The sequence below is a fragment of the Carassius auratus genome, unplaced genomic scaffold, assembly GCF_003368295.1.
Source record: "Carassius auratus strain Wakin unplaced genomic scaffold, ASM336829v1 scaf_tig00217658, whole genome shotgun sequence".
NCBI lineage: Eukaryota > Metazoa > Chordata > Actinopteri > Cypriniformes > Cyprinidae > Carassius > Carassius auratus.
The window spans coordinates 902-27,549 of NW_020529167.1; the positions used below are offsets into that span (position 1 = coordinate 902).

General features: G+C 36.1%; 2 protein-coding genes across 2 annotated transcripts; one reads left to right on the forward strand and one right to left on the reverse strand.

Moving 5' to 3' along the window:
* Window positions 1-297: 297 nt before the first annotated feature.
* LOC113101889 (sentrin-specific protease 1-like) lies at window positions 298-9,971 on the forward strand. The gene is made up of 18 exons (XM_026265696.1): window positions 298-365; window positions 917-978; window positions 1,060-1,259; window positions 1,411-1,495; window positions 1,585-1,768; window positions 1,953-2,100; window positions 2,510-2,628; window positions 4,841-5,124; window positions 5,213-5,276; window positions 5,355-5,393; window positions 5,498-5,582; window positions 5,663-5,806; window positions 6,316-6,447; window positions 6,606-6,809; window positions 7,110-7,189; window positions 7,344-7,428; window positions 8,718-8,813; window positions 8,909-9,971. The coding sequence occupies exons 1-18, from the start codon at window positions 298-300 to the stop codon at window positions 8,969-8,971; spliced, it is 2,142 nt and encodes a 713-aa protein (XP_026121481.1). The 3' UTR covers window positions 8,972-9,971.
* A 2,027-nt stretch (window positions 9,972-11,998) lies between these two features.
* LOC113101888 (RNA-binding motif, single-stranded-interacting protein 2-like) lies at window positions 11,999-26,264 on the reverse strand. The gene is made up of 13 exons (XM_026265695.1): window positions 26,078-26,264; window positions 21,168-21,226; window positions 19,966-20,057; window positions 15,069-15,226; window positions 14,901-14,980; window positions 14,712-14,821; window positions 14,557-14,603; window positions 14,326-14,419; window positions 14,042-14,092; window positions 13,854-13,964; window positions 12,857-12,937; window positions 12,675-12,762; window positions 11,999-12,483 (listed from the first exon to the last, which is right to left on the reverse strand). Exons 1-12 carry the CDS (start codon window positions 26,215-26,217, stop codon window positions 12,682-12,684), a joined length of 1,104 nt encoding a protein of 367 aa, XP_026121480.1. The 5' UTR covers window positions 26,218-26,264; the 3' UTR covers window positions 11,999-12,483; window positions 12,675-12,681.
* Window positions 26,265-26,648: the final 384 nt, after the last annotated feature.

A 26,648-nucleotide genomic window follows, 5' to 3' on the forward strand; every position in this document is an offset into this window, starting at 1 on the left:
TAACTATATGGACCTCGCTTAACCTGAAGAGGTAAATATTGTTGGGCTGGTCTCTCACATGTTAGCAGCTGGTTAGCTGGCTGAGCTAAAGATCAGCGGTGAGGATTTATCTGAACTAGTTTAGTCGTGTTTAAGTGAAGGATTCAGTTACTTTTATCGAACTAAGCTGGTTAGCAGTGGCATGCGGATGAAGGGCAGAGGGGAGCCCGCGTTTGGGACTGCGCTGACAGCCCTAACGATTTAACCTGCTACAATCGAGGCTTTCAGTCCTTCATCCATGTTTAATAAGTTTTACGAATGGATCGGAACCGGAATCGCCAGTCTGCGAAACGGAGTATCAGCTGCTGCGGATCAACACCGGTCCCGTGAGAGTGGATCAGGACGGGACATCACGGAGAAAGAGACCCACTAGACTGGTAATAAGAGGATTGTTTATATGTGCAAAGAACTACGAGCGGATCGCTTACAAGTGTAAAAGTGCAAGGACTGTTATTGTATTTATTATTTGGTCTTATAATAAAAGTTTAGGTCTTTAAACTGTTTTTTTGAGTCAAAATATTTGATTTTGACTTTCGGTCATTGTTTTTGATGGGATGAAGTTAGAAGCACGTGCCTGTCCGGAGTTTCTGAAAAACTATTCATTTTCTTATTTATTTTTCGTCTATTTCGTTGTTTAATCTAATATGTGTTTTTTTAATTAAAGTTGATATTATGCTGTTCCTTTCTCTTTTTTTATGAATGTATGTTTATATATAAGTATTATAATTATAAACCATTCGATACAAATTTTCTTTAATATTTGTTACATATTATTTTCCTAAATATTTGTTACCTGTTCTTTTCTTAAATATTTGTTATGTGTTCTTAAATATTTGTTACATGCGCATAACTTTCTCAATTTTGTGTTTTCATACAGTTTGGAAGATGGAGATGCAGTTGATCAGGAGGAGGAGAAAGTGGTGAAGAAATTCAGAATGGGTAAATAAACAGTAATCTGAATACATGATAAAACTGATTTATGCCAGTTACTAGAACATTTTGTTGCTTGTTGTTCCTTAGGAGATATTATGGATACAGTGAAGAATGCAGCTGAGGGAGTGAAGACACATGGCTCGAGTGTTGCTTTTTGGATGAAGAACAGTGTCAGACCTAATCCAAGGAACATGTTGCCGACATCTGCGGGTCCCCCTCAAACAGGAATACCATCAGAACCTGCAGCCAATTCCGCTGCATCAGCATCTTTATGGGCGGAAAACAAGGTACTTTTTTGCTCCTCAAGATCTTAGTGGGTTTACTTGATTTCTTTGAGATCAGGTGTCACAGAAGAGCAAAAGCTGTCATGCAATCTAATTCATTTTATGTATGCTATATATTTTGGCATGTTTACTTCTGTTTTGCTTTTTCTTAAAGTTTGGGGATCGGTCACATGATATACTTGAGGACACATTTGTAGCTCCATCTAGTTCAGTTCAATGGAGGACTGTCACAAAAACTGGTAATGGTAAATTGGTCATGTTTTCTGTGTGTTGTTATTTTATTTTCTATCTGCAAGTTACATATATTGTCTTTTTTCTGTTGTGACAGATTCCTTACAGACTGAACAGTCTGTCACCATATCAAAAGCAAGCAGAAGACAAGTTTGTATGGACCATCCACCCCAAGAGACACACAAAGCTAACGGACACTCTGTTAATTTACCCTCTGCCTCCTTGTCAAAACCATCCCCCTCTCCCCGCTTGGGCAGATCCCTGTACCACCGACCACACAGGTTGAATTACACATAGAATAAATGTGTTAGATCAATGACATTCATGTTAGAAAGAATCATAATTAAATAATTGAATTTGTTTTTTTGTTAAATGTTTTGTCGTTCAATATTATTGCTTCGGTTGGAAAGAGTGTAATTAAATGCAAAGATATGAAATTGAAAGGACTTTTTTTCTGTGTTGTAGTTTTTCATCATCTCCCGAGACCAGTTCAGGACAAGCCAATTATACCAGCCTATATGAGAAGACCTTTCCCATCCGAGTGGTCCAGAGTCCTTCACACGGAAGCTCTAACCGTCTCTTCCAGAGGAGAGCCCGCTGTACAGCACAGGAGGTCCGACACTTGTTGTACTGGTTTGTTTAATAAACCAAATATTTAATGACAACATAAATGGTAAAATTATACGAAGGACTACACAATAAGAGAGAAACTGAATTATCAAATAACAAGGGCTGTGATTTTTATAGTGTGCAGCCTGTTTCAGATTGAAGAACGGTTTTCATTTACATGTTCAGCTCAAGATATTTTTATTTAGTAGTAGTAATAATAATGTTTATTATTATTATCGTTGTGTAGTCAAATTGATATTTAATTGCAATTTGGGCCAAATTCTGTAGCTAAACAAACAAGTACAGCAAATCAGGAGATTGTTGTTATTTTATTTAATCAGAAAAAATTTGATTATATTTTTCCCCAGACAGTGCAGCTCTAATTAGACTTTGCTCTTGCTGTTTTTTTATAGTCCGTGCGTGTGGAAGAAAAGGAGGTTTATAGGCAGCTTTTAGCCATGGTGTCTGGTGGCCAGTCGACCTTCCTTCACGATGGAAGTTCTCACTCCAGCATTCGCTTGCATCGAGATTTGTGAGTATCTGTGTCACGGTACTTCAAAACCTGTATTCTTCATGTCTGTGACTAAACCTGAGCTCTTTAAAGGGATAGTTTATCCGAAATTGAACATTCTATCATTCTGTTGCTCAACTTCATATCATTCCAAACATGGTTACTTTTTATTAGGGATGTAACGATGCACCTCGAGCCTGTTGAAAATCGATACAAACATATAACTATTCAAATTGGAAAATTATAAATTCAGTATCTCAAAACATTTGAATATTTCCTAAAATGTACAAAACGGAAATGTTCAAGATCTCCAAAGCAGGTTTAATTATGCGCTCAATATTGGTTGGGGCTCCTTTTGCACAAATTACTGCTTCAATACAGTGTGGCATGGAGGCGATCAGTCTGTGGCACTGCTGAGGCCTTATTGAAGCCCAGGTTGTTTTGATAGAGGCCTTCAGCTCCTCTGTATTGTTTGTCAGATGTTACTTATCTTCCTCTTCACAATGCCCCATAGATTCTCTGTGAGGTTCAGGTCAGTAGAGTTGTTTGGCAAATCAAGCACAGTAATATCATGGTCAGCAAACCACTTGAAAGTGGTTTTGACACTGTGGGCAGGTGCTAAAGTCCTGCTGGAAAAGGAAATAAAGCTTGTCAGCAGATGGAAGCATAATGTGCTCCTAAATCTCCTGGTAAATTGACCTTGGACTAAATAAAACACAATGGAGCAACACCAGCAGACTTCACGCTCCCCAAATCATCTCTGACTTCGAAAACTTCACACTGGACTTCAAGCAGCTTGGATTCTGTGCCTCTCCAGTCTTCCTCCAGATTCCAGACCTTGATTTTCAAATGAAATGATAAATTTACTTTCATCTGAAAAGAGGACTTTGGACCACTGAGCAAAAGTCCAGTTCTTTTTCTCCTTACCCCAGGTGAAATGCTTCTGACATTTTTTTTCTGGTTCAGGAGTGGCTTGATTCTAGGAATGTGACCACTGCAGCCCTTTACCTGAAGACATCTGAGTGTGTTGACTCTTGATGCGCTGACTCCGGCTTCAGTCTACTCCTTGTTAAGCTCTCCCAAGTTTTTTAATCTTCTCAAGGTTGTGGTCATCCCACCTTTTCCTACCACACTTTTCCTTCCTGTCAACTTTCTATGAATATATTTTGATACATCACTCTGTGAACAGCCAGCTCTTTCAGCAATGACCTTTCTTAAGGAGGGTGTTGATGATTGTCTTCTGGACATTTGTCAAGTCAGCAGTCACATAATTGTGAGTACATGTTCTAAACTAGCCGAAGAGGTACCCAGTATTTATACCCAAAATTAATCAAACTAATCAAGCTCAAAATGGAATATTCAAATTTTGAGATACTGAAGTTTAAATTTTCTGAGATTTAAGCGTAACAATGAGAATTAAAACAAAAAAACTCTTGAAATATTTCAGTTTGTGTGCAATGAATCTAGAATAGAAGAAAGTTCGTTATTTTTTTAAACCAAACAAAAAATAAAGACCTAGATATACACATTTTTTGAGATGCACCTGGATATGAAGACAAAACTAAGTATCAAGACTACAACTGTATTGTGATTCACTTAACATCTCAACCAATTTGAATCGTTACATATTTGCATAGATTTTCAATCCGGCTCGCGGTGCATCGTCACATACCTATTTGTGCTGTTTATTTATTCGATTTGGGATTTGTTTTTAAACTTCAGGTTAGTTTTAGTTTTGTTATTTGTCATTTATAATTTCTCATCTCAATTTTTTTGTAAGAAAATCATATTGTGAAATCAGTATCGTGAAACACATCCTGATTTGAGTAAATCGTAACGTCCCTACTTTATATTATTTAATTTAAGCTTTGTTCACATAAAAATGTTAATCAGCACATATGCATAGTTTATCAAATATAGTAAACACAGAAACTCAGCTGTGCTTACTTGATATGCAAAAACAAATCTCATTGGTTCTTGCCGAAGCACAAACATGCTTGCAACACATCAGTACAAACCTCATTTGTTGTTGCTACTCAAGCCAACAGGTTTGATCTTTTGTTTATCATATTAATCACTCGATTCATATGGATTGTTAACGGTGTCTTCAAGAACTTTCTGAAGTTTTTGGTGGGCTTCAAATGATTGGGCATGTATTCTTCAGAGACTATTCCTTTAGGATGATTTTTGATGGTTTCTCTTACTTACAGCGAAACATTTGGTCTCATTTCAGCTCCAGCTTCCTGTCGTCCAGTCGAAGTCCTCTTCATTGTGCCTCTCCAACAGGCTCTGGTGCTGGAGTGTCATCCTACGGGTTATCCAGTCCGCCTCCCAGCCCCCGGCCTGGGTCCAGCCAGACTTCCAGTGCCCTTCCCAGTCCTGGTGCGTCCTCTAGCATTCCAGAGCCTCAGCTGTGGAACCATGACCTTGAGCCCAGCACTAAAGGATCAGCTGTTCCCTCAGCTCCCTCACCAGCAGCCCTTCAGGATACCTCCTCTCAGGACACGCAGTCATCAGGTAAGTCCTGTTTTTTTCTTTCTTTTTAATGTTTGTAATGTAATCCTGGCTTAAAGACTGACTTTATGCCCTGTTTCACTTTCTTAAGCTCACGATGGAGATTCGGTCATTTTTGTGATGGAGCAGCAGGGGAAGAAGCATGAAAGCTCAAGGTAGCATAACATTTTTAGTCTATCTTTTCACCCATTTCTTTTTTTTTTCTCTACGTAACACTTTCTAACCTTTTCTAGTGTGCCATGCTTCCAGGCTGAACTGTGGATCAAAGAACTGTGAGTACTTGTTATGTCTTGTCTAACGTGTACAAGGATCGGTGCATTTAGCTCATGGAAGTGAATAGCTTGTGATATCGGCCATATTTGCTGTGTATTTTCAGGACTAGCCTCTATGACTCTCGAGCTCGGGAGCGACGGAGGTTGATTGAAGAACAGGAGGCTCTGGCCTCTCAGCTTCTGCGCCAGGTGAGTAAGTTTCCCCTCTTTTTATGCTACACTTGCATTTTATGTGACTAAAGCACTCATGCTCTCATTTGTATCATAAGCGCCTCTCAGGAGAGGGTCGAGCCACCCCAGCAAGTGTTGAGCTAAAGGTTCGAGTCCCTCTAGAGAGGGAGGTTCCTGTTGCAGCTGTTATCCCAACGGCTCAGCCTATTAAAGAGGAGCCAGAGTTCCCAGAGTTAACAGAGGTAAATGCTTCTGTTAGTGAAAAGATTGCATTTGTCTTTCTGCAATACCTGAAAATCCAAATGTTATCCAGCATGGTTTATCACAAACCTATTTTTATTGTTATTTTCTTATAGCATTGACTTGGTCTTGTGCAAAGTCAAGTTATTATTATTGAAATTTTTTCATTATACTTCATAACATTTAATTTGTTTGAACAGTTGTTTGATCCCTGCAGTAGTTGACTTCATTAACTGAATGTATAATCATTATAGTTCAGTGCTGTAATGTCAGTTTGGTCAGACTTAAGATGCATTTCAGTAGAATCCCAAACTTTTTATAACTTAAAATATTCACTTTAAGTACCCCCTGAAATGTTCTTTCTATTTACCCATTTTAAATAATTTAACAGTACATTTGAACAATTTATGTTCGCAGTTCTTGTTGGTTTTTGGTCATATTTGTGTTCTTTTATTAGTATGTGTTTTATTTTGTACTTGAATGGTGTGTTTCCTGCTTGTGGTTCTCACAGGACATGGAGAAGGAGGTGAGCAGAGCTCTGAGAGGCAGTAATCTGGATGAGGTTCTCAGCGAGGGCTTCCGTCTCACCATCACCAGAAAAGACCTCCAGACGCTCAACCACCTTAACTGGCTCAACGATGAGGTCAGAACTTTATATCGTCATTCAGGTTTCTGTACAAGACTGTCAGTAAATGGATTCTGTAAAGAGTCCCTTCTTAATCATTTTGTCTTGAGGTGTTGCCATAATTATCATTTTGTCAGTGATTTGAGTGTCTGACTGATATATTTCCTCCATTGCAGGTTATTAATTTCTACATGAACCTGCTGGTGGAGCGCAGTAAACAGCCCAACCTGCCCTCGGCTTACACTTTCAACACCTTCTTCTTTCCCAAGCTGCGGAGCTCTGGTTACTCTGCGGTCCGCCGCTGGACCAAGAAAGTGGACATCTTTTCTGTAGACATCATTCTGGTGCCTGTCCACCTGGGGGTGCACTGGTGCCTGTCTGTAAGTAGCTAACCAGCAGCAAGGTCACATTGAGGACATGTGCATGTGGACTGATGCTTGCTTTCTTGACATTCACAAGTAATTCAGAATAGTATTATACTCTCATACTGGTAAAAAAAAAAAAAAAAAGTATAGTCTGAGTGCACTGTAAGTCGCTTTGGATAAAAGCATCTGCTAAATACATAAATATAAATGTAGCATTATGATGCATTTCAATCAGTTTAATAAATGAAGAATACAAATAGGTTTGCTGTAAAGTCAGGATTGGCACATCTCACCCCTTTTTTTCCCTTTTGAAAGGTGGTGGATTTTCGTAAGAAGAGCATCACTTACTTTGATTCAATGGGAGGAAACAACGACGAGGCCTGCAGGATTTTATTGTGAGTGCTGCTTGAGGATTAGATGATGAAATGGGTCTGCAAGAAGTGCCTTTTCAAAATGAGTCCCGTGATAACCCGTTAAGAAATGGACAGAATAAATAATGTATGACTAGACAGTTGTCAAATGTGTCTTAATTGTGTCTCTGTATAACAGAAAATATCTGAAACAAGAAAGTGAAGAAAAGAAGGGGCAGAACTTTGATACCTCAGAATGGACTCTAAAAAGTAAAAGACGCAATGTGAGTTTACCTACGTAAGCATAATTTAGGGCTTAAAGGGTTAGTTCACCCAAAAATTCAAATTCATCCATGTTTAACTCCGCTTCGAAGCATCCTAGGTGTATGTGGCTTTCTTCTTTCAGAATAATATAATTGGAGTTGAATAAAAAAATTGTCCTTGCTCTTCCACGCCTTTCAGTGGGGGTAAGCGGGTGTTTGTTGTCAACAGTTCAGAAGACGTGAAATAAAGTGCGCGCATCTGTAATAAAACGTCCCTAACACAGCTCTGGGGGATGAATAAAGGCCCCCTGCAGCGAATCCGTGCATTTTTGTAAGATAAATATCCAGATTTCAACCGTAATAAACACTTTTTTTTTTCTAACATCTGCTGACTGGTATGCGGAAGATGTATGCACGTGCGCCTATGGGAAATGTAGGATAAGCAGAAACAAAGTGTCCTTACTTTAGCAAAAGAAAAAGTCTCCTCTTGGCTTATTTTGAAATCTTCTGAAGTTTTTCTTTGCAAATCCTCATTTTGTGCTTCTAATTCATGAGGAGTATTTTGTTTTGGTCTTTCTCTCCACGCTCGTCACTAACCACGCAGCTCAGACATCCGCCTGCACGTCTTCGGTTCCAAACAGTCACCAAAAGTGAGAAAAAATTTATTACGGTTGAAATCTGAATATTTATCTTATAAAAACAAATGGATTCACTACAGGTGGCCTTTATTCACCACCTGGAGCTGTGTGAGGGATGTTTTATTACAGATAAGTGCTATTTATTTCACGTCTACTGAACTGTTGACAACACACATCCACTTACCCCCATTGAAAGACTTGGAAGAGCAAGGACAATTTTTTATATAACTCCGATTGGATTACCGTATTTTTCGGCTATAAGTCGCACCTGAGTAGAAGTCTCATCAGTCCAAAAATACGTCATGATGAGGAAAAAAACTTAGGTCGCACTGGACTATGAGTCACATTTATTTAGAACCAAGAACAAAGAGAAAACATTGTTTTCAGAACAGAATGTTTTCTCTTGATTAATTTCTCTTGGTTCATGTCAAATAAATTTTGATAAATAAGTCACACCCGACTATAAGTCGCAGGACCAGCCAAACTATGAAAAAAAAGTGTGACTTTTAGTCCGGAAAATACGGTATTCTGAAAGAAGAAAGTCACATACACCTAGGATGCTCCAATGGTGAGTAGAAGATGGACGAATTTTCATTCTCTGATGAATTAACCCTTTAAATTGACAAAAAAGCTTGAGACTCATATCAAAGATTTTGTCTTCTGAATCCTTAGGAGATTCCTCAGCAAATGAATGGAAGTGATTGTGGAATGTTCACGTGCAAATATGCTGAATACATCACCAAAGACCGACCAATCACCTTCACACAGGTGAGCATCAGTTGGATAGAGTTTGAAATAAATTATTGGCTGGTCACACTTGTATATGAATTTTTCATTTTTTCCTTTTGTCATTTTTCAAACAGAAACACATGCCTTATTTCAGAAGACGAATGGTATGGGAGATCCTGAACCAGAAACTTTTGTGATTGGATGATTCTTTTGTATAGAACATATTTTGATATGTCGTATGGATACAAGGGCTCCTGTGCACTTCAGGAGCTCTGAGACAAATATGGGCTGCCCATAATCACCGGTCATTTCTTTGCTGTCTAAATGAAACTCGGGAAGTCCTTATGGACATAGTCTCAGCTTTTAAGAGTAGGGGCAATGGATTTACGTCCCTTGATAGTTCCCTATAACTTGACATGCTTTTGCTTTGCCAGCGAATGTTGTTTGACTGACAATGGAAGGACGTTATTGTCAATCTTTTCTTGTACTGCCATTCTTTTGCAATAGCTGTCAATATATGGCCTGTCTTAAGATTACTTCAAATAATAATTTGTGTTAATTGACATGGAGTGTGCTTGATCTCAAATCATCTGAAGTCCTAATTGTTACAGCTAAATAGAATTAGGGAGTTTTACACCGATGTTTTTACTCTAGGACTAGTAAAATATCTGGAATTGACAATCACAGACTCAGTGGTTTTCTACTGAAAACAGCAGTTTACTTAATATTTGTGACATTTGATACCAGTATGTTTTATACAGATGCTGTCAAGGTAATTAACCGTGAAATTTATTTTATTTTAAATAAGTAATTAAGACTCGGTTAGAGTCATCTTTTTGGAGGGTTTTGTGGTTCTTTTTTCCCCTAGAGGTGATAAAGCTCTTGTGCTGCAATGCTTTTGACTTCAGTATGTTTTGGGATGGAGTTCTGCCATCACAGGGATGTTTATTTTTATCAGTATTTGGTGGCTTTTTGATAACTTGGGAGTCTTCTGATCATTTTGGTCAACTCAGACAGACTGCACTTACATTTATTTGCTTTTTCAAAGCCCAACAGTGTCATACAACTCCTCTGTTCTTCTTTTTATGTAAGAGAAAACTATTTTTGGCAATTGTTTCTAGATTGTTTTTTTTCTGCAGGATATTGACAATTCTTGTATATACAGTGACTATACAGTAAAGCTGAAGACATATTTAATACTCATTTTGTAACTTTTATTATCTGTTTTTGTATGTGGAAGAGATCTTATTGGAAGTAAATTCCTGAGGTTATATGTATCAGGATAAATGAGATTTCAAATGAATTCTTGTTTGAGTCTCGTCTCTCAGGCTCATGTTTCACTGTTTTAGAAATGAAATTGTAAAGACTATTCCATGACAAAAAAGTCATTTGTGTATATTTTAATTGTTTTATTTGCATTTGAAATTAGTTCTGGTAAAATTGTAAACAATACCGTATAGACTGATTCAAATATACATTGGGTATATATGAATTTTTTTTCTCCTGATAAGGCTGTAAATAATACAATGCAGAGTTATTCAAAACGATAACTATTTAGTTTTAACTTTTCATTTCACAAATACACTACGGTGTTTGCGCATAGATTGTTTGCACTGTACGTTTTTGATTGCTTAAGTGGAACTGCGTGAATCGTTCGTGATCTTGAATCGGACTACACTGATCGTGAAACACGTGATGACAACTCACGAGGACGATGACGTTTCAGGTCATTATTTCGAGGTAAATGATAAGTTTATTGCGTCACATTTAATACAGCATACGAACTCATTAACAACTGAGGTAAAAAGGATTTATTTTGCCGTGACGCTGAAGATTCCTCCGCCGTTGAATGTACTTTGCAGGTACTGAAAAGCCAAAATTTTTTCTTTTTTTTACTCTGTAGCCTCCATTACTAAATATTATACTTAAAACAGCGGTGCTGTTTCATTTTAACAATCGTAAGAAATACAACTTTTCATTGAGTAAATTTGGGAGAAGCTAAGTTGGCTTCTTTAGAAACTCAAAAGAATATAAAATATGAAATGATGTTGGGTATATATTTCTTGAAAATCTTAACTCAAACGTGTGAATGTGAGATGTAAATATTGTATGCCCACTAAGTCATATTTTTAATGAGACCGCTTAATCCGTTTAACCTAATATATTTTGAATTATAGTAATATATCTGATTTTATACATAACTGAATGGATTGTGCTGTTCAGTGGATTGAAAGGGGTCATATTATGCTTTTTTTAAAGCTGCTTCAGCACTTACTGCAACCACACCTTCTCTCTTTGTGTGAACATTTGGGTGTGCAAATTTCCCACATAGTGATGTAGACACGTGGGGGCGTGTTTGAATGAGCCGTTTTAGGGGCAGAGTCTGAACTTTGATAAAAGAATATTTCTTTGGATTTGAGACATTAGTCTTTGCAATTTTACAGATCTTCTTCCTGCACCAAGAGCTTGTAAAATTCCAAAGAGAAAGAAAAAATTGAAATCGCATCATATGACCCTTTTAGATGTATAATTCAGCATCTTGGATTTATATTTATGCACACAGCACAACACAAATAATCACTATTCCAGACTCAGAATCTGTAACTAAGGAAGGAAGGAAAGAAACTGAAGGAGTGTTCCACCAATAACGGAAGAACTCGCTTGGTTTTCATTATATTGCCATTTTTATATCTCAGGGGACACATCCCAAAAAACACACTCCTCTCTATTAAAGTTCACCAAAGCAAGAAAAATTAATTTACAGGCCTACATTACAACATTGGAGGTGCACTCCTTACAATGCATAAAATAAAAGACATAACCCATATGCATGAAGAGGCAAGACAGGACTATTGTCATGAAAACAAAGCCATAAAAAGTTTTATCATCCAAATAGCTTCTGTTTGAAATTTCCTTTAAAAAAATTATCTTCAAATACAAAAATAAATTTCAACATTTAAACGTAACCTAACTTACAAGATAAAGCAGCATTTTGGAAGGGAAAAAGTACTTTTTTTTTTCTTTTTGAGGGTATATGAGGTCTCTGTTTCAGAATTCAGTCTCATCTCGCTAGACACAATCTTGCTTGAAACAATGAGTGCATTTACAACGCTCTTCGATACAGCACATTTTTCTGTAGATCTATCAAAATGAGTTAGCTGCTGGTTTCAGCAGGTTCATCAGGATTTCCTTAAATCAATATTCAAGAAAAATGCTGCAAGAACTTTTCAAAAACAGTTTTTTTATGTACAAAATTCCTCCTTTTGCAGCAGACAGTTCAAAAGCAGTCAACAAAATCTTGGAAGAATTTTACAAAAACATTAAATCAAATTAAAATGACACATGGTGTTGTAACGTGGTTGTTTCATTCTGGCTTTGCAGAACATTTTAGAAAATAAAGTTGCAGAAAAATATTTCTCAAAGTGTGTTGGGAGTGTGTGTGTGCATGTATGTGAGTCTTTGTGTTAAAAAGCTTACTCCGCTTTCTGTGAACTTTTATGACATAGCAGTCATAGCTTTCTCCATCCAAGTCTTCCACTTACTTTCATTATCGGTTGGTCCTCTCCAAGAAAAAAAAAGTTGCAAAAATGTCTGCTTTCTTTCATTGGAAAGAGACACGCTTCTCTGTTCCTTTTTGCAATGACCATTTGTTTTTATGTCAAGAGAAGAGGTTCAGTATCCAAAGTCCTCCGTCACTCATATGAATGTACTAAAATAAGAGAAGGAAAGATATTAGAGTCAGACAGGAAGCTTATAAAAACATAAACAACTTGAGTTACCAATGACAAAATGAGATGCTAATACAACATCATGACAAAATTTTCTTGTGGATAAACATGTTTTCACTCTCTCTTTCCATTACAGACCACAACATTTCCAAAGGAACAGGAAGTAGCCCACCTCCTCTTCACTTGCCATGCTGGTAGGAGTACGTTGTGTGGTCTGTGGGTGTCTCTATTGCAACCTGCTGCTGTTGGACACTATTTTCCTGTAGTGGCATGAGGTCAACAGTACTGACAATATATCACAGTAAATCAGGCTTTGAAACACTTGGAATAATACAGCATGCAGAGATTTCATACCTCGGCTATAATGCTTGAAGGAGGCACTTGGGCGTATTGTGGTATGTAGGTCCCTTGCATAGCTGCGTTTGCAGGCATGTACTGAGGACATTGACAAATGTGTGATATACACAGATAGTACACATTAGAGGAATATTTTAAGCGGATGAACTTCTTGTCCATCGTGGTTATGTAGAATTATTATAATTTCGTACATTGCCGTGATGCAACATTTCTAGAGCTACATGGTATTGGAGAAAAAAAATGTCAATGGGATATTTTGTTTTTCTGTGATGTATTGCACTATTAAAAAAAAAAAAAAAAAAAAAAAAAAAACAAAAAAAAAAAAAATATATATATATATATATATATATATATATATATATTTCTTTTTTTTATAGTATATATATATTGATTGGAATTATTCATTAAAGATTAGCATGATAAAAAAGGCTATAAAATACAAATACTTTAAAAGCTGAAAAATTCCTTTTTTAATTTGGGACTTTGAGAATTGTTTGAGAATGAATCATCCCTTTAGGGCTGAGCAATTTGGGGAAAACTTGTTATAAAATGTTATAAATTTAATATAGTCAATTTAGTGAGAGAGAAGAAAAGATCTATTCTGTCTTCATTGGAATTTAATAGTCCCCATTACCACTGTCTTTGACCCATGCAATTTGACCATAAAATATATATATTTTTTTATGTGATTATTTTTTACATTTTGTAAAACTATATTGCAATAATACTACTGTACTATACAATAAATTGAATATTTAATAAAAGTATTACAAATATTTTAATAGTACGCTGTAAAATTACAATACTATAATTTGTGTGAATTTCTTCATTTTCAAATCTTAATCTGTCAAACTTTCAAAGACAAGTAGAAAATAAGAATATAAACAAATTTACTGCCAATCATAAAAAATTAGACCAATATATATACGTTTTTTTTTCTTTTTTCTCAAGACATTTGTAATAAATTCTCTGTGGGCATCTGTGGGGGACGTACCGTGCCTGTGCTGCCCAGGGTTAGATGGCTGAGCTGCTGTGTGAGAGGCCCTAGTATGGCAGTGGGCTGAAGGGTCATGGTGTGGTCCATTGTGGGCGTGAGGACTGTACCCTGCGTCCAAAAGAGAAAGAAAGTTATACAGGCAGAGGTGCTTTAGGAAATAGAGCAGCACTTTAACTGCAACTTACTGTGGGCTGCATGAGGTATGACTGGTGATGTATCCAGGAGGGATTGTGTACCTGATATTAAAAGGAGACACATTTTAATCTCAGATTTGGGTCATTATTCTTTATAATTCAGACCTATAACAATTTAGACCTAATAAGCTAGGGAGTATGTAAAGTCTTTTCTGTAAACAACAACTCAGATTCCTAATATATAATGACTGTAGAGCTTCAAAAGACTAGAGCATGATAAATCATGAGTCGTGAAGAGTAATATGGCTTTTGCTAAACAAATGGCTCCTCCAAACCTGGTAGGTGGATACAGGTGAGTGCATGTAGGGAGAGATGGGAGTCTGAGCAATAATTCTGTTAGGAGCAATGCTGTAGGAAGGAGAGTAAAACCTGCAGGGGGCGACAAACACATCTTTTTTTTTAAGAGCATTTCTTTTAAAGAACATTTTTAAAGAGCTGTTGCCATGGAGTGTCATAATTAAAAGCACAAATTACAAAATTTATTGAGTAATAATTTCTGAACCCACCCATTTTGTAATGCCGGAGTAGGGTCATATGTTAGCGTCATCCCGCCCTGTGTGTGTGTGAGAATGAGAGAGAGAGAGAGACATTGAAATTCAGACTTGGACCAGAGAATAATTAAAATCTATGTGAAAAAAGAAGAGAAAAGCAGCTCTCTTACAGTCTCGCCCTCTCTCGGCCACTGCCGCCCATTCTGGAGATATTTCCCCTGATTCTGACGTTTCTTCTGTCCCCCATCCGCAAATTTACACAGCAAGGGTTCTGTAGGCACTTAATGAAAACATAGCTCTCATTCGTTACCTGTCATAACCATCTTGTCAGCACAAAACTCAATCCAAAAACGTAGTACCTGCCACTCCAGGAGGAGTCTTGATGTATTTGCCATTGAAATGTTGAATGATGGCCTCACACTTTTCAGTCGATTCCATCCTAACATAGAGTAATTGCAAATGCATTATTAATGGAATATTAATGATGATAATGTCATGTGATACGTATGAGAGCTGGTCAGGCGCACCTGGCGAAACCAACTCCACGACTGGTGCCGTTTGCATCACGTAAGATGCGTGTGGAGATGACCTGGCTGAAGGGTTTGAGCATGCTCTCTAACTCCTGCTCGTCCATAGACAGAGGCAGATTAGAGATGTACAGATTGGTGGGGTCCTGCTCTTGTTGCTGTAGAGGTAATCAAGAAGAGAGAAAGAAATGTGGGAAAGATTGAACAGGAAATCATCTCTAAGAAATATTGTAAACTACAACTATTAACAGTAACTTTTACCTTTTGCTGCATTTATACAATGCAGTGTCATTGCTGCTAAAGAACCCAGTAAGCATGATTAGTCAAAATGGTACAAAAAGTTTTTTTTTTAGGTTGAGAGACTGGTTATTTGTTACAAACATAATTCCTGTAGGTTGATATCCTCAATGCCCTGCTGTGTACCTGAAGGACTGATCAGCCTTATATGCTCAATAAGTTTAGGATGATGGGTTGGTGAGGTTAGGGCCTTGTCAGGCATAAAGCAAAGCATCATCAAACTCTGAGCACTTTATGAAGAGTTATGTCACCTCCTTTCCATGTCCCTTCCTGGGTTTTGTTAAAATCGGCTTAATGCCACTAGGGGTGACCCCGAACATGACAAGCAACAATGCAGAATATTAATAACTATGACTGGGACTGTCAAATGAGAACACCATTATAATAAAATGCTGTGAATTTTTAGAGTTTAGCTGCCATGTTTCTGCATCCGGGCCCTTTTTGCAGATAACCTATAAGTCGTAATTACTGTATGACTATCGAATGCCTGACTTGACTCAATGTATTTTGCCCCGACCCCAAAATTATGATTCAACTATCAGCAATCCTTATCTTTAGTCGGGGACACCACTAAATGGCACATATGACAAATACTACATGCAAATATTAAGTTGGAAATGACCTTAATATTCTTGTAACGATACATTCCACCTTAAAAATATACTGGAAATCAAAAGGAAGATAGTGAAGGAGTTTACAGGTAGGACAAACTGCTGCGCCAGCAGCCATGTGCATGGATGCACTTGTTTGAGATCGGAGAGATAATACCAGTTCTGCTTCTGCCAAATCCTGCATGAGTTCAACTATGAAATATGGATCTTGTTAAAAGTTGTTTCTTTTCCAAAAAAAAAAAATAATAATAATAATTCGTTATGATTATGATTGTTTTATTATGATTTTAAAATACAATTTTTCTATTTCAACATATTTTAAAATGTAATTTATTCCTGTGATGATTCCAGTCTACAGTGTACTGATTTCGTTATTATTATTATCAATGTTAAAAACTGTGTGATACAGTTTTTCCAGATTCTTCAATGAATATGAACGATTTCATGCATCTAATGATTTCTGAAGGATCATGTGACACTGAAGACTGGAGTAATGATGCTGAAAATTCAGCTTTGCTACCACAGGAATAAATTACATTTCAAAATATATTAAAATAAAAAAATAGTTACTTCATAATGATATTTCACAATATTACTGATTTTACATAATGTTTTATTAAATAAATGCAGCCTTGATGAGCATGAGAGACAAAACATTAAAAACTCTTTTTATCTCCATATTTTATTATAGCCATATTTATCTCTAACCTTTGCATAATTATGCATTATGAGTTTTAGATATCAACAGGTTTTTTAGTAAAAAGTGTCAAAACGATTGTTTTCAAGGCCAGTACTGAGTCAGCTCATTACCATATAAACACCTAATTAGCTTCATTTGAAGCTGCAGGCATGACAGCAAATATGCATACAGTACAAAGTGACACCATTCTAACCTCAAATTAACACATACACAAAACATGTGCTTGCATGTCTTCTACAGATTACCCACTTCCTGCGTGAGCTGGAGCTTTTATCTTAGGATCTCAAAACCCCTTAATCATATTATGCGACTCAAAATAATTTTGTTCATTATCACTGAAGCAAGAGTTGTGTGTTATTGTCTAAACAAATCAGAAACACAGTAAAGATAGCTGCAAGATAGCAAACCTCCAATTCACCCGCTGCTGATTTGCATATTCATTGCTTTGGTGTGCAGATGAGATTAAAATGTGAACTGTAAATGTATTACCAGTTCATCTCACCACCATGAATAATTAATGTATAATTGCAGTGACCTGCGATGAAGGTGATTTTTGTACTGATCTAATCCTGCTGTGAGACGAGTGCAATGTTCCACAGAGTGAATGGGAGGAGAAAAATCCACTGCCATTGTCTCAACAGACTCTTAAATAGGTCAGGTCACTGAAAGACTCTAAAACGGCTGTAATTAAGACGGGTGCTTGGTGATGTTCTTGTGTGAAGAGGTTGCCCTTTCACACTGTTCTACAGATTTAAATAGGTGATCCTTTCAAGAATATGTTTAGGTCACATTTTACACCAAAATTAAAATAGAAATAACTATATTTGGTAAGGAGACTAAACTCTGTTTTTTGTTGCATAGTGTATCGTGATAATTTTTTTGCATAATTAAGCACACCCTCCCTCATTTCTTATTACAATAAAAAATATCAATGTTATTACTGTAATGGAAAGAAATTAATATATAAAGTAACATGCTAATTCTGTAGTCCCTTTAATTTATGATGTTTTAAATAAAAAACTTGAAAAAAGCTACTGACCATTTTTAAAAATGTAATATATATATATATATATATATATATATATATATATATATATATATATATATATATATATATATATATATATATATATATATATATATATATATATATGTTCTTAATTTTTTTATGGTAATTATATATATATATATATATATATATATATATATATATATATATATATATATATATATATATATATATATATATACAGTATTTTTTTAATGATACTTATTTACACAGTATAATGGCGATTATGAATGTATTTTGTGACATTAACTGCATTTCAGTAATGATAATTGTTCAATCGAATACATTTGTTGTCATTGAAATATAAACATATATAAAATATAAATAAATAAAATGTGTACTCAAAATAATTCTTAATAAAAATAAAATGTTGTCTTTATACAGAGTTCTGGCATGAAACTCTGATGGAGAAGTCCGATAGGTCTGACGTAATCTGACGTATTGACATCATTATCACATGACACAGCTGATTAGTTCTCTCCTAAATTGGTAGCCAGTGAGCTCGCTGCTCAACATTCAAGTATATGGCTAGAGCTTGCCGTAGCAGTGCAGTTTGCTTCATAAACCCTTCAACTTCCCCAGCTCCACCTGTATAGATCTGCTATGAGTTGATTTATGTATGCTATGGTGTTATTTAATGCATGTTATATTTACAGCAGCAATATTCGTACATGCTCACAGCAGCATGTTGTGGATATATTGGTGGTAGAAAGTCTCAGTACTCGCTCTGCAGCAGCAGCAGCAGCAGCAGCAGCAGCGTAGCAGATCTATTCTGCCAAAACCAGATACATTAACATTATCATGTACATTACAATGCCAATCCCTCTGAGAGTTGTCAAGACAGAAATGTATTTATTTTGCTGCGAAATATGATCTGGACATTTTTTTTCTTGAGATTCAGATGTTCTACAATAACTAAATAATAAGATTCCTTAAAAAGATGTGAAATCAGTGAGAAGGCTGTGTGAGTGGTTGGCCAGGGTAGGAGCACAGCTGGCCTGCAGGGCCACGATCCTGTACAGAGGGTGTGCAGCACTACCAGCCAAGCTGCTCAGACAGTGACTCAGCCACGGGTGAGAGGAAGAACACACAACCTCTTTGTAGAGCTGGAGCACCACGCAGGAGCAGAAACAGGACAAATACTCCTCAAGCACTTACTCTGAACTGCTCTCAGTGGCAGACCTGCATGAGCCTAATGGGGACACCAGCTCCATTTTCATGGCTTAACACCCACAGACAGGCCAAGTGTGTTAAAGTGTGGAATCATGCCGTCCTACACTAAAGTGATTTATCGGCATATATATATATATATATATATATATATATATATATATATATATATAAAAAATAAAACTTTCAAATGATACAAAAGGTTTGAATTTTAAATAAATGTTCTTCTTTTGAACTTTGAAATAATAAAACAATCCTGAAACATGGTTTCCACAACAAATATGTGACCCTGGACCACAAAACCAGTCTTTTTCAAAATTGAGATTGAGACATCATATGAAAGCTGAATTAATGATCTTTCAATTGATGTATGGTTTATTAGGATCAGACAATATTTTGCCGGGTTTTTTGAGGGTACCAAAAAAAATCTGAATCCTGAGAAAATCACCTTGTCCAAATTAATTCTTAGCCATGTATATTACTAACCAAAATTAAGTTTTGATATATTTATGCTAGGAAATTTACAATATCTTCAACATGATCTTTACTTAATATCCTTATGATTTTTGGCATTAAAAAAGAAAAATCTATTTTGTGGTCCAGGGTCACATATTAAAAGCAACTGCATTCAGCATTTATAATAAGAAGAAATTTTTCTTAAATTGTGGTTGCTCACTAGCCCAAGTTTGTTTTATATTCTAGTCCCTAGATAAGGCTTAATTCCTTTCAGTCTAAATTCATGGATGTTTTCAGAAATGTTATCGTCTTATCAGTCAGAATTCTTAAGTCTTTAATGGAAAGTATAATAGCATATATTTCCTCAACAGTCTGCATGATTTGAAGCATCATTCATGTCCATAGCATAAACCTTGCTGGATGAAATTTGCAACAGTTGAATACTTTGTTCAAATCCCAATAAGTGTGAGCCATAGTAATAATAGTGATGCTCGTGTTTGGAATTCGTTTAAAGCTGTTTCAAAGTGCCATAAAAGGTTTACAGCAATAAGGAAAGAGTTAGGAAACAGGGTGTTTAGTTCCACTGTCTCTTACCTTTGCCATCTGAGCCTGAACTCCACTGGCCTTTAGCGCCGTCATCGCTTTCTGTGCAGAGGCCGAGCTGTCGAAATCCACAAAGCCATAGCCTGAACACACACACACACACACACACACACACACACACACACAAACACAGGATCAGTGATCACTGCTTAGAGTTTAGTTGTTAAGCCAATAGCGTTCCCTATCACTCCTCTGCACCTTAGCTCACATTGGTTATCTGTCTGCCCCACATGAGAAAAGAGCTATTAGACAGAGTTAACTATACACTCTCTCTTTCTCTCTCTCTCTCTCTCTTACACACACACACACACACACACATACACTAACGTAATACTATTGGTCCACTTGACAGATGTAGGGTTACCAGTCTCATACCTGTTACATCAGCACACAATTGCTATAGAGATCAAATCTATGAAGTATATTTAAAGAGTGATCTTGAGTTAAAAGGAACAGTTCTTTCAAAATGTCTTTCAAAACATGTATGACTTTCTTTCTTACGTGGAACGCGAAGACAGGTGTTTAGAAAAAAAGTCCAAGATGTTCTTCTAAATACAAAAATGGCCATTGCAGTAATGTGAATTTTAATTGGAAAATCATTTTATTTTTATTTTTCATTTGGTAAGGATTTTATTATGTTTTAAAATAAAGATTAATATTTAATATTAACGTAAAACAATATGAAATAAAATAGGATAATTTAATTCATACTTATACAATTAATATTTAATATAAAAAATAAAGTACTGTTTTATTGAAATGTTCAAACTCAGATGTTTTGTTTATGAATAATTAATTTTCATTAAAACAGTATTACTATCTCCAACAAAGTAATAATAAAATAATAATTTTGAAATGGTTTTAAAAAGGAGATGTTTAGAAGAATATCCAAGCTGCTCTTTTCCCTTCAATAAATGTGAATGGTGACCACAGCTTTCAAGGAAGATTTTCTGTAAGTGTTGATTAAATTTCAGTAATCTTGTTACACAAAAATATATTTTTCAGAGGCCGTTTACAGGTTTTTGTTTTTTTTGAGAGTTTGACGGCTCTCATGTCAAGTAACAGAACATCTCATTATGCAAAGTTTCTCTTTTTGTGAACAAAAATCATGCAGGATTGTAACAACATGAGAGAGTTCTTTCATTTTTGGGTGAACTATTCCTTTAAAGATGAAATTATACAGTACATCTTACCTTTACATTTGTTGGTGGTCTTGTCCAGAATGGCCTTCGTAGACACTATTTTTCCATAGCTGTGCAATACAAAACAAGAACAAAAAGAAACATTTGGTTTAGGTGAATGGATAAACACCTTAAACAGCCTTTTAACAGCTTAATAATAATAATAATAATAATAAATTCATCCAAAATCATAAGACTTGCTGATGTGTATCTGGTATTTTATAAGGTCAAATGCAGTTTGGAAGAGCCAAATAAATATAAGCCGATAACAAAAAACCCATAAATGCAGGGTACCGGCGCCACTCAATTCACAATGTGCTGCTTAAAATGAGCCCCCATATACAGAAATAATTTGCATTAAATCTTCATGAGGGTGCCAGAGTGGTGGAGAAGCCCTGATCAAATGGTAATGCTCTTTGAATAATGGATTCCATGCCATGTTCATGCTGCTTTGCATATCGTGGGAAAAGGCATTTGCGCAGTATGATACAGGTAAATAGCTGTAGGTTTGTGTACACGTCTGTGGATTACTAGAGGCTTGTGGGTGTTTGAGGGATGGGGAGGGGAATGGGGGGAGGTGTTCTCTCTCCAGGCATGTGCTTGTGTGTAACCTGAGAGTTCTCCTTGTCTGCCCTGCACAGCTCTGGCTAAGATCCACAACAATCAACCTGCAATGCCCTCCACTGCACTCATCTGGGTCCTACTGCCTGCGCTGAACCTCACGCTGATGTTCATGACTGAACTAAATGTGTATAATGTACTTGTCGTATAAAGGAAAGAATTATGGGAAAGTGGCAGGAGTAGTTTCAGTTTTTTATTTATTATTTGAATGAAAGGGTCATTCATGTTGGACATAGAATGAACAAAACACAGGTGTTTTGACACAAGCTTTTAAAAGGTTTGATTTTTGCAAGGCTTCTTTAATCATTAAATTTCTGTCTAGCATATGTTTTATATATATATATATATATACACACACACATATATACAGCACACATGGCACATGATATATTAATACATAATACCATGAACCAACAATATGTCACATTATGAACGTGACACAGATGGAATAAACAATTTGATTAGTGATGCACCAAAGTTTAGGCAACCAGAAATATTCAGCCAAAACAGCAAACAAATAACAATCACTTTTTTCAGCTGAAATCATTGACATTTTTTAATAGTTTTGAATTTCACAAGACATCTTCTATCATTAAATCGAATGTCAAGCAAATGTTTTCATGTATTTATTGTTTTAAAAAGCATAAATGGATGTAAATGCCAACCTAATGCACTGCCAAACTAGTTTATTGTACAAATGTTAAAATAATGGCAGTTAGTCATGTGTGAGATCCAACCAAAAGTCATGGCCAAACAAGCACTATGAGATGGCATTTAGCATTGTTTTAGCATTGGTAGGGCAGTTAGCACTAAAATTAGTGTCAAGGAACGGCTTTACTTCTATAATGCTTCAGTGACTCTGATTCATTCAGCAACAAAACACAATGAACCATTCAAAACAATGATTCATTCAGGAACCAAACAAGTGACTATTTTCATAAGGGAGTCAACAAATCATTCACTCAACTGATTTGGTCAGAAACACTTAATCATTAAGGAATGGCACTAATGTGTGTCAGAGCCACATTTATTTTGCTTTGGTTCCATTTGGAACTATTTTCACTGGCAGGTTAAAAACAGACAAAGTAACTGGCAATACTGTTTAAAATGTAAGTTACTCAGTTTTCATTTCTTGTATATTGAAGAAATATCAAATATCAATATCTGCACAGCTGATATTCAGAACAACAGCACTCTTGCTCATGATAATGCTTAAATATATCAGAAATATAAATGTAGCTATTGTTTTATCACTGTTCTGCCCTTGTTTGTCTTTCCCTTTCCCCCTGGGCTCAGAGTTTCCTGTAGGGCTGGGCAGCCTCATCTCAGCCGTTTCTTCCAGAGAGTGCCTCGGTCTCCAGTACTACACTTCTCAAATCTGTTCACCATCTTAAATATATGAGTAGTTTGTCCTAAAATGGAATATATACTTCTAGAAGGCTTAAGAAAAATACATAATATTTTTATTGGCCAAACAACTTACATCAAACTGGTAATTAAAAATGTTATGTTGTTCACTTTTGCTTTGGAAATGTAATATAAAAATAAAAAAGAAAGAAAGATGTAATTGTCTCATGATAGGCTAAGCTAAGACATTACATTTGAAATTAGTGTTCTTTCAGTATTATTTATATAATATTATAGACTTTATTCATATTTTGAATTAGCTTTTATTTTTATATTTCCATTTTAAATTTAGTTTAAGCTTTAAAAATTAAGCACTTTTTTTGACATCTACGTGGGAGAAACTGAAGCCAAAATCTTTTGTCAAACACTTTCATCAACCATAGCATACTTTTATCAACCCTAAAAGGAAGTGAAGTGCGGACAGGGAAAGAGTCAAAGAGGGGGAACCATCATGCCTAGGTGTTGGAAACATTGCAGTTGGTTAACAAAAAGGAGTTGAATTTATGTCATTACATTCCACCAAAACGTCTTCTAACATGAAAGCACAGATCTTATGATGACAAAGCGATATGAGATTTATTTCAAAAGATGAATTCTCTATGTACCTACATAGGGCTGCAACAAATGATCATTTTGGTAACATCTATTATTGGAAAGATTGATCGATTAATCATCAATTATATTGCGGATTAATCAGTAGACATTTTTGCAATTCTTAAAATATTGAGCTATACATATACTAACAAATAAATGTAGGTAATCACTTCAGCTTTCGAAAGTCATTATTTAATTAAAGTTATATAATTAATTTATACAAATAAATATTCTGGCCCACAAAATTAGATGGCAGAGAAACTCTTATTCACCATTTAATTAGCTATATGAGAAAGTAGCTAAATGTCATTGTTGTCACAGTCATGGACTTTCTGTTCCTTTTGTTATCCCTATTTGGTCCTGCTGAAGAGGATATCTCCAGCCCCACTCCTGAACCAGAGACCAGCCAGCTGTCATCCCGCTGCACGGAGCTAAAGCCAGAGCCCACCACAGCCGCAGAGCCCGAGCCGGCCACAATAAGGAAGACAATCATTGTTCCGGAGCTAGGACTCGAGAGCGCGACTGACCAGGTGTGTGAGCCGGCGGAGATCACTGGTGGAGATCGAAGGCGTGGAGGAAAAGCCCTCCCACACTCCTGCGACTGAGGGTGAGCTGCAATTGGTTTCTGGAAATTATATGGAGGAATTAATAGACATTTTTCAAATGGACCTTATAGACTGGTTTGGGGAGGTAATTCCTAATTCTCCTGTCTCTCCACTGGTTCCACCCAGCCTTTATTTAGTTAAGTAGTCATCTAAAGTGTTCTATAGATATATTTATCATGTCTGTGTGGCATGTATTCTTTGAGTTTCAGTTTATTTTTGTGAAGGCGAGACGGCAGAAAGCGCATCATGTATGTTTTCTTTATTTTATAAAAGCACAATATTTTATTGATATTGTCAGTGCACACAAATAAAAGTACATCCTTTACAGTTCCTAATGATGTATTACTCTTACCTTTATTAGCAAAAATGATGGCGCATCCAGTCCCCTGAGAAATATGCAAGTAATCGTGCTGGCGCCTTTATGTCCTGCAAAGCACGCTCTTGCATTCTCTGCACAAACTATTGGATATAGCGCACATTTATCTAGTTTTAACATTTAAACATTATTATATGCTTGAACTGTTTTATATAGATAGATTTTATTTAAGGCAAGTCGTAATGATTTGAAAAGGCTAAATTAATCAAACATAGGCTCACTGTCTGCCGCTGAACGCTTGGTCGTTACTGTAAAAAACCAAAACGTATTATTATTATTGGGAAACACTGCAATAGGTCATATGAGATCAAACTACTACTCGACAACAAAAATATTTGTTGACAATTTTTTTTATTGTCAATGTTGTCAATAATGACAACTAATCGTTTCACCCCTATACCTATAAAAACACATGGAATGAGAACCAATACCAAGATGAAGAATGAGCACCCCTCAGGCGTTGCACCAAAAAGTTAGAAAGTATCAAAAACATTTCATGAATAGAAATGTGTGATTTACACAAAGTCTACTAGATCAAGATGCTGAATTGGCTTATTTAAAACCACTTCATGTTGAAATGATTGCGAAAGATCTGCCAGCAGTGCATTTCTAACCTCCTCATAAAGGGTCAAATCAGGACGCTCAGAGTCTGAGATTTTCTCTCCCACACACACCTTCTGTTTTTAAATGCATTTTCTGCTCTTTTTATACATCTGAGTTCCTCACCAACTACTGATTCTGAACCTGACCTCACTTGCCTCCACCACTAATACTAAATTAAAGCTGCAGTAGGTAACTTTTGTAAAAATATATTTTTTTACATATTTGTTAAACCTGTCATTATGTCCTGACAGTAGAATATGAGACAGATAATCTGTGAAAAAAAATCAAGCTCCTCTGGCTCCTCCCAGTTGTCCTATTGCCATTTGCAGAAATACATCGCTCCCGTTAAGAAACAACCAATCAGAGCTGCGGTCCGTAACTTTGTTTGTGTTCAAAATGTAGAAAAATGTACATAATAAGCGAGTACACAATGAATCCATTTTCCAAACCATGTTTTTAGCTTGTCCTGAATCACTAGGGTGCACCTATAGTAAGTGTTTATATTCGTACTATTTTAGATTGCTTCGGGGGTACCACGGCGGAGTAACCCAGTATCTTTGTGATTCTTCATAGACAAAAACAGAGAGAAGTAGTTCCGGCTACGATGTTCTTCCGCAAGACGCAAGCAGTTCTGTTTATTAACCTCTAGAGCGTCAAAAGTTACCAACTGCAGCTTTAACTTCCATATGAAACAGGGATTGTTAAAGGACACTTACGGTTGACAGAGTTTAATTAGGTCTTGGTCAGTGGTTCCTGGATGGAGACCACGGATGTACAAGTTGGTTTTGCTCAGCTGGTCCCCACCACTGTTGCTTCCATTACTGCTGGTGGTGGTGTTGGGACTGGGCAGTGCCATCTGCTGGGTGGAGGATGCATACGCCTGCTGTGAAAACAGATAAGACAAGAGACAATAAAACGCTATTAGATTAAAATTCCAAAATGCTTTCCTTTAAAATTTGCCATTATTTTTGCATTAGAGGGTATTGTGCTGACCATTAATAAAAACATTGAAATATTGAAATGATGCTATAATAACAGGCATATTTCCAAACATAATTAACCTTAAAATTCTGTAATTATTACTAAATTACTAAAAATTATGTAATTTAAAACCCCATATGTTGTTATTTTCCATGGAAAACAAATGGAGATTTCCATGCAACAATAGTTCACAGTGACAAAAAAGTATTATTGATGCCATGCAAAAGCTTTGTGTGAAAAACTGAACAAAATGTAATTTATTATTCTCTGTTAATTTCCCTTCAGTGAACTCAGAAGTCATGTTGA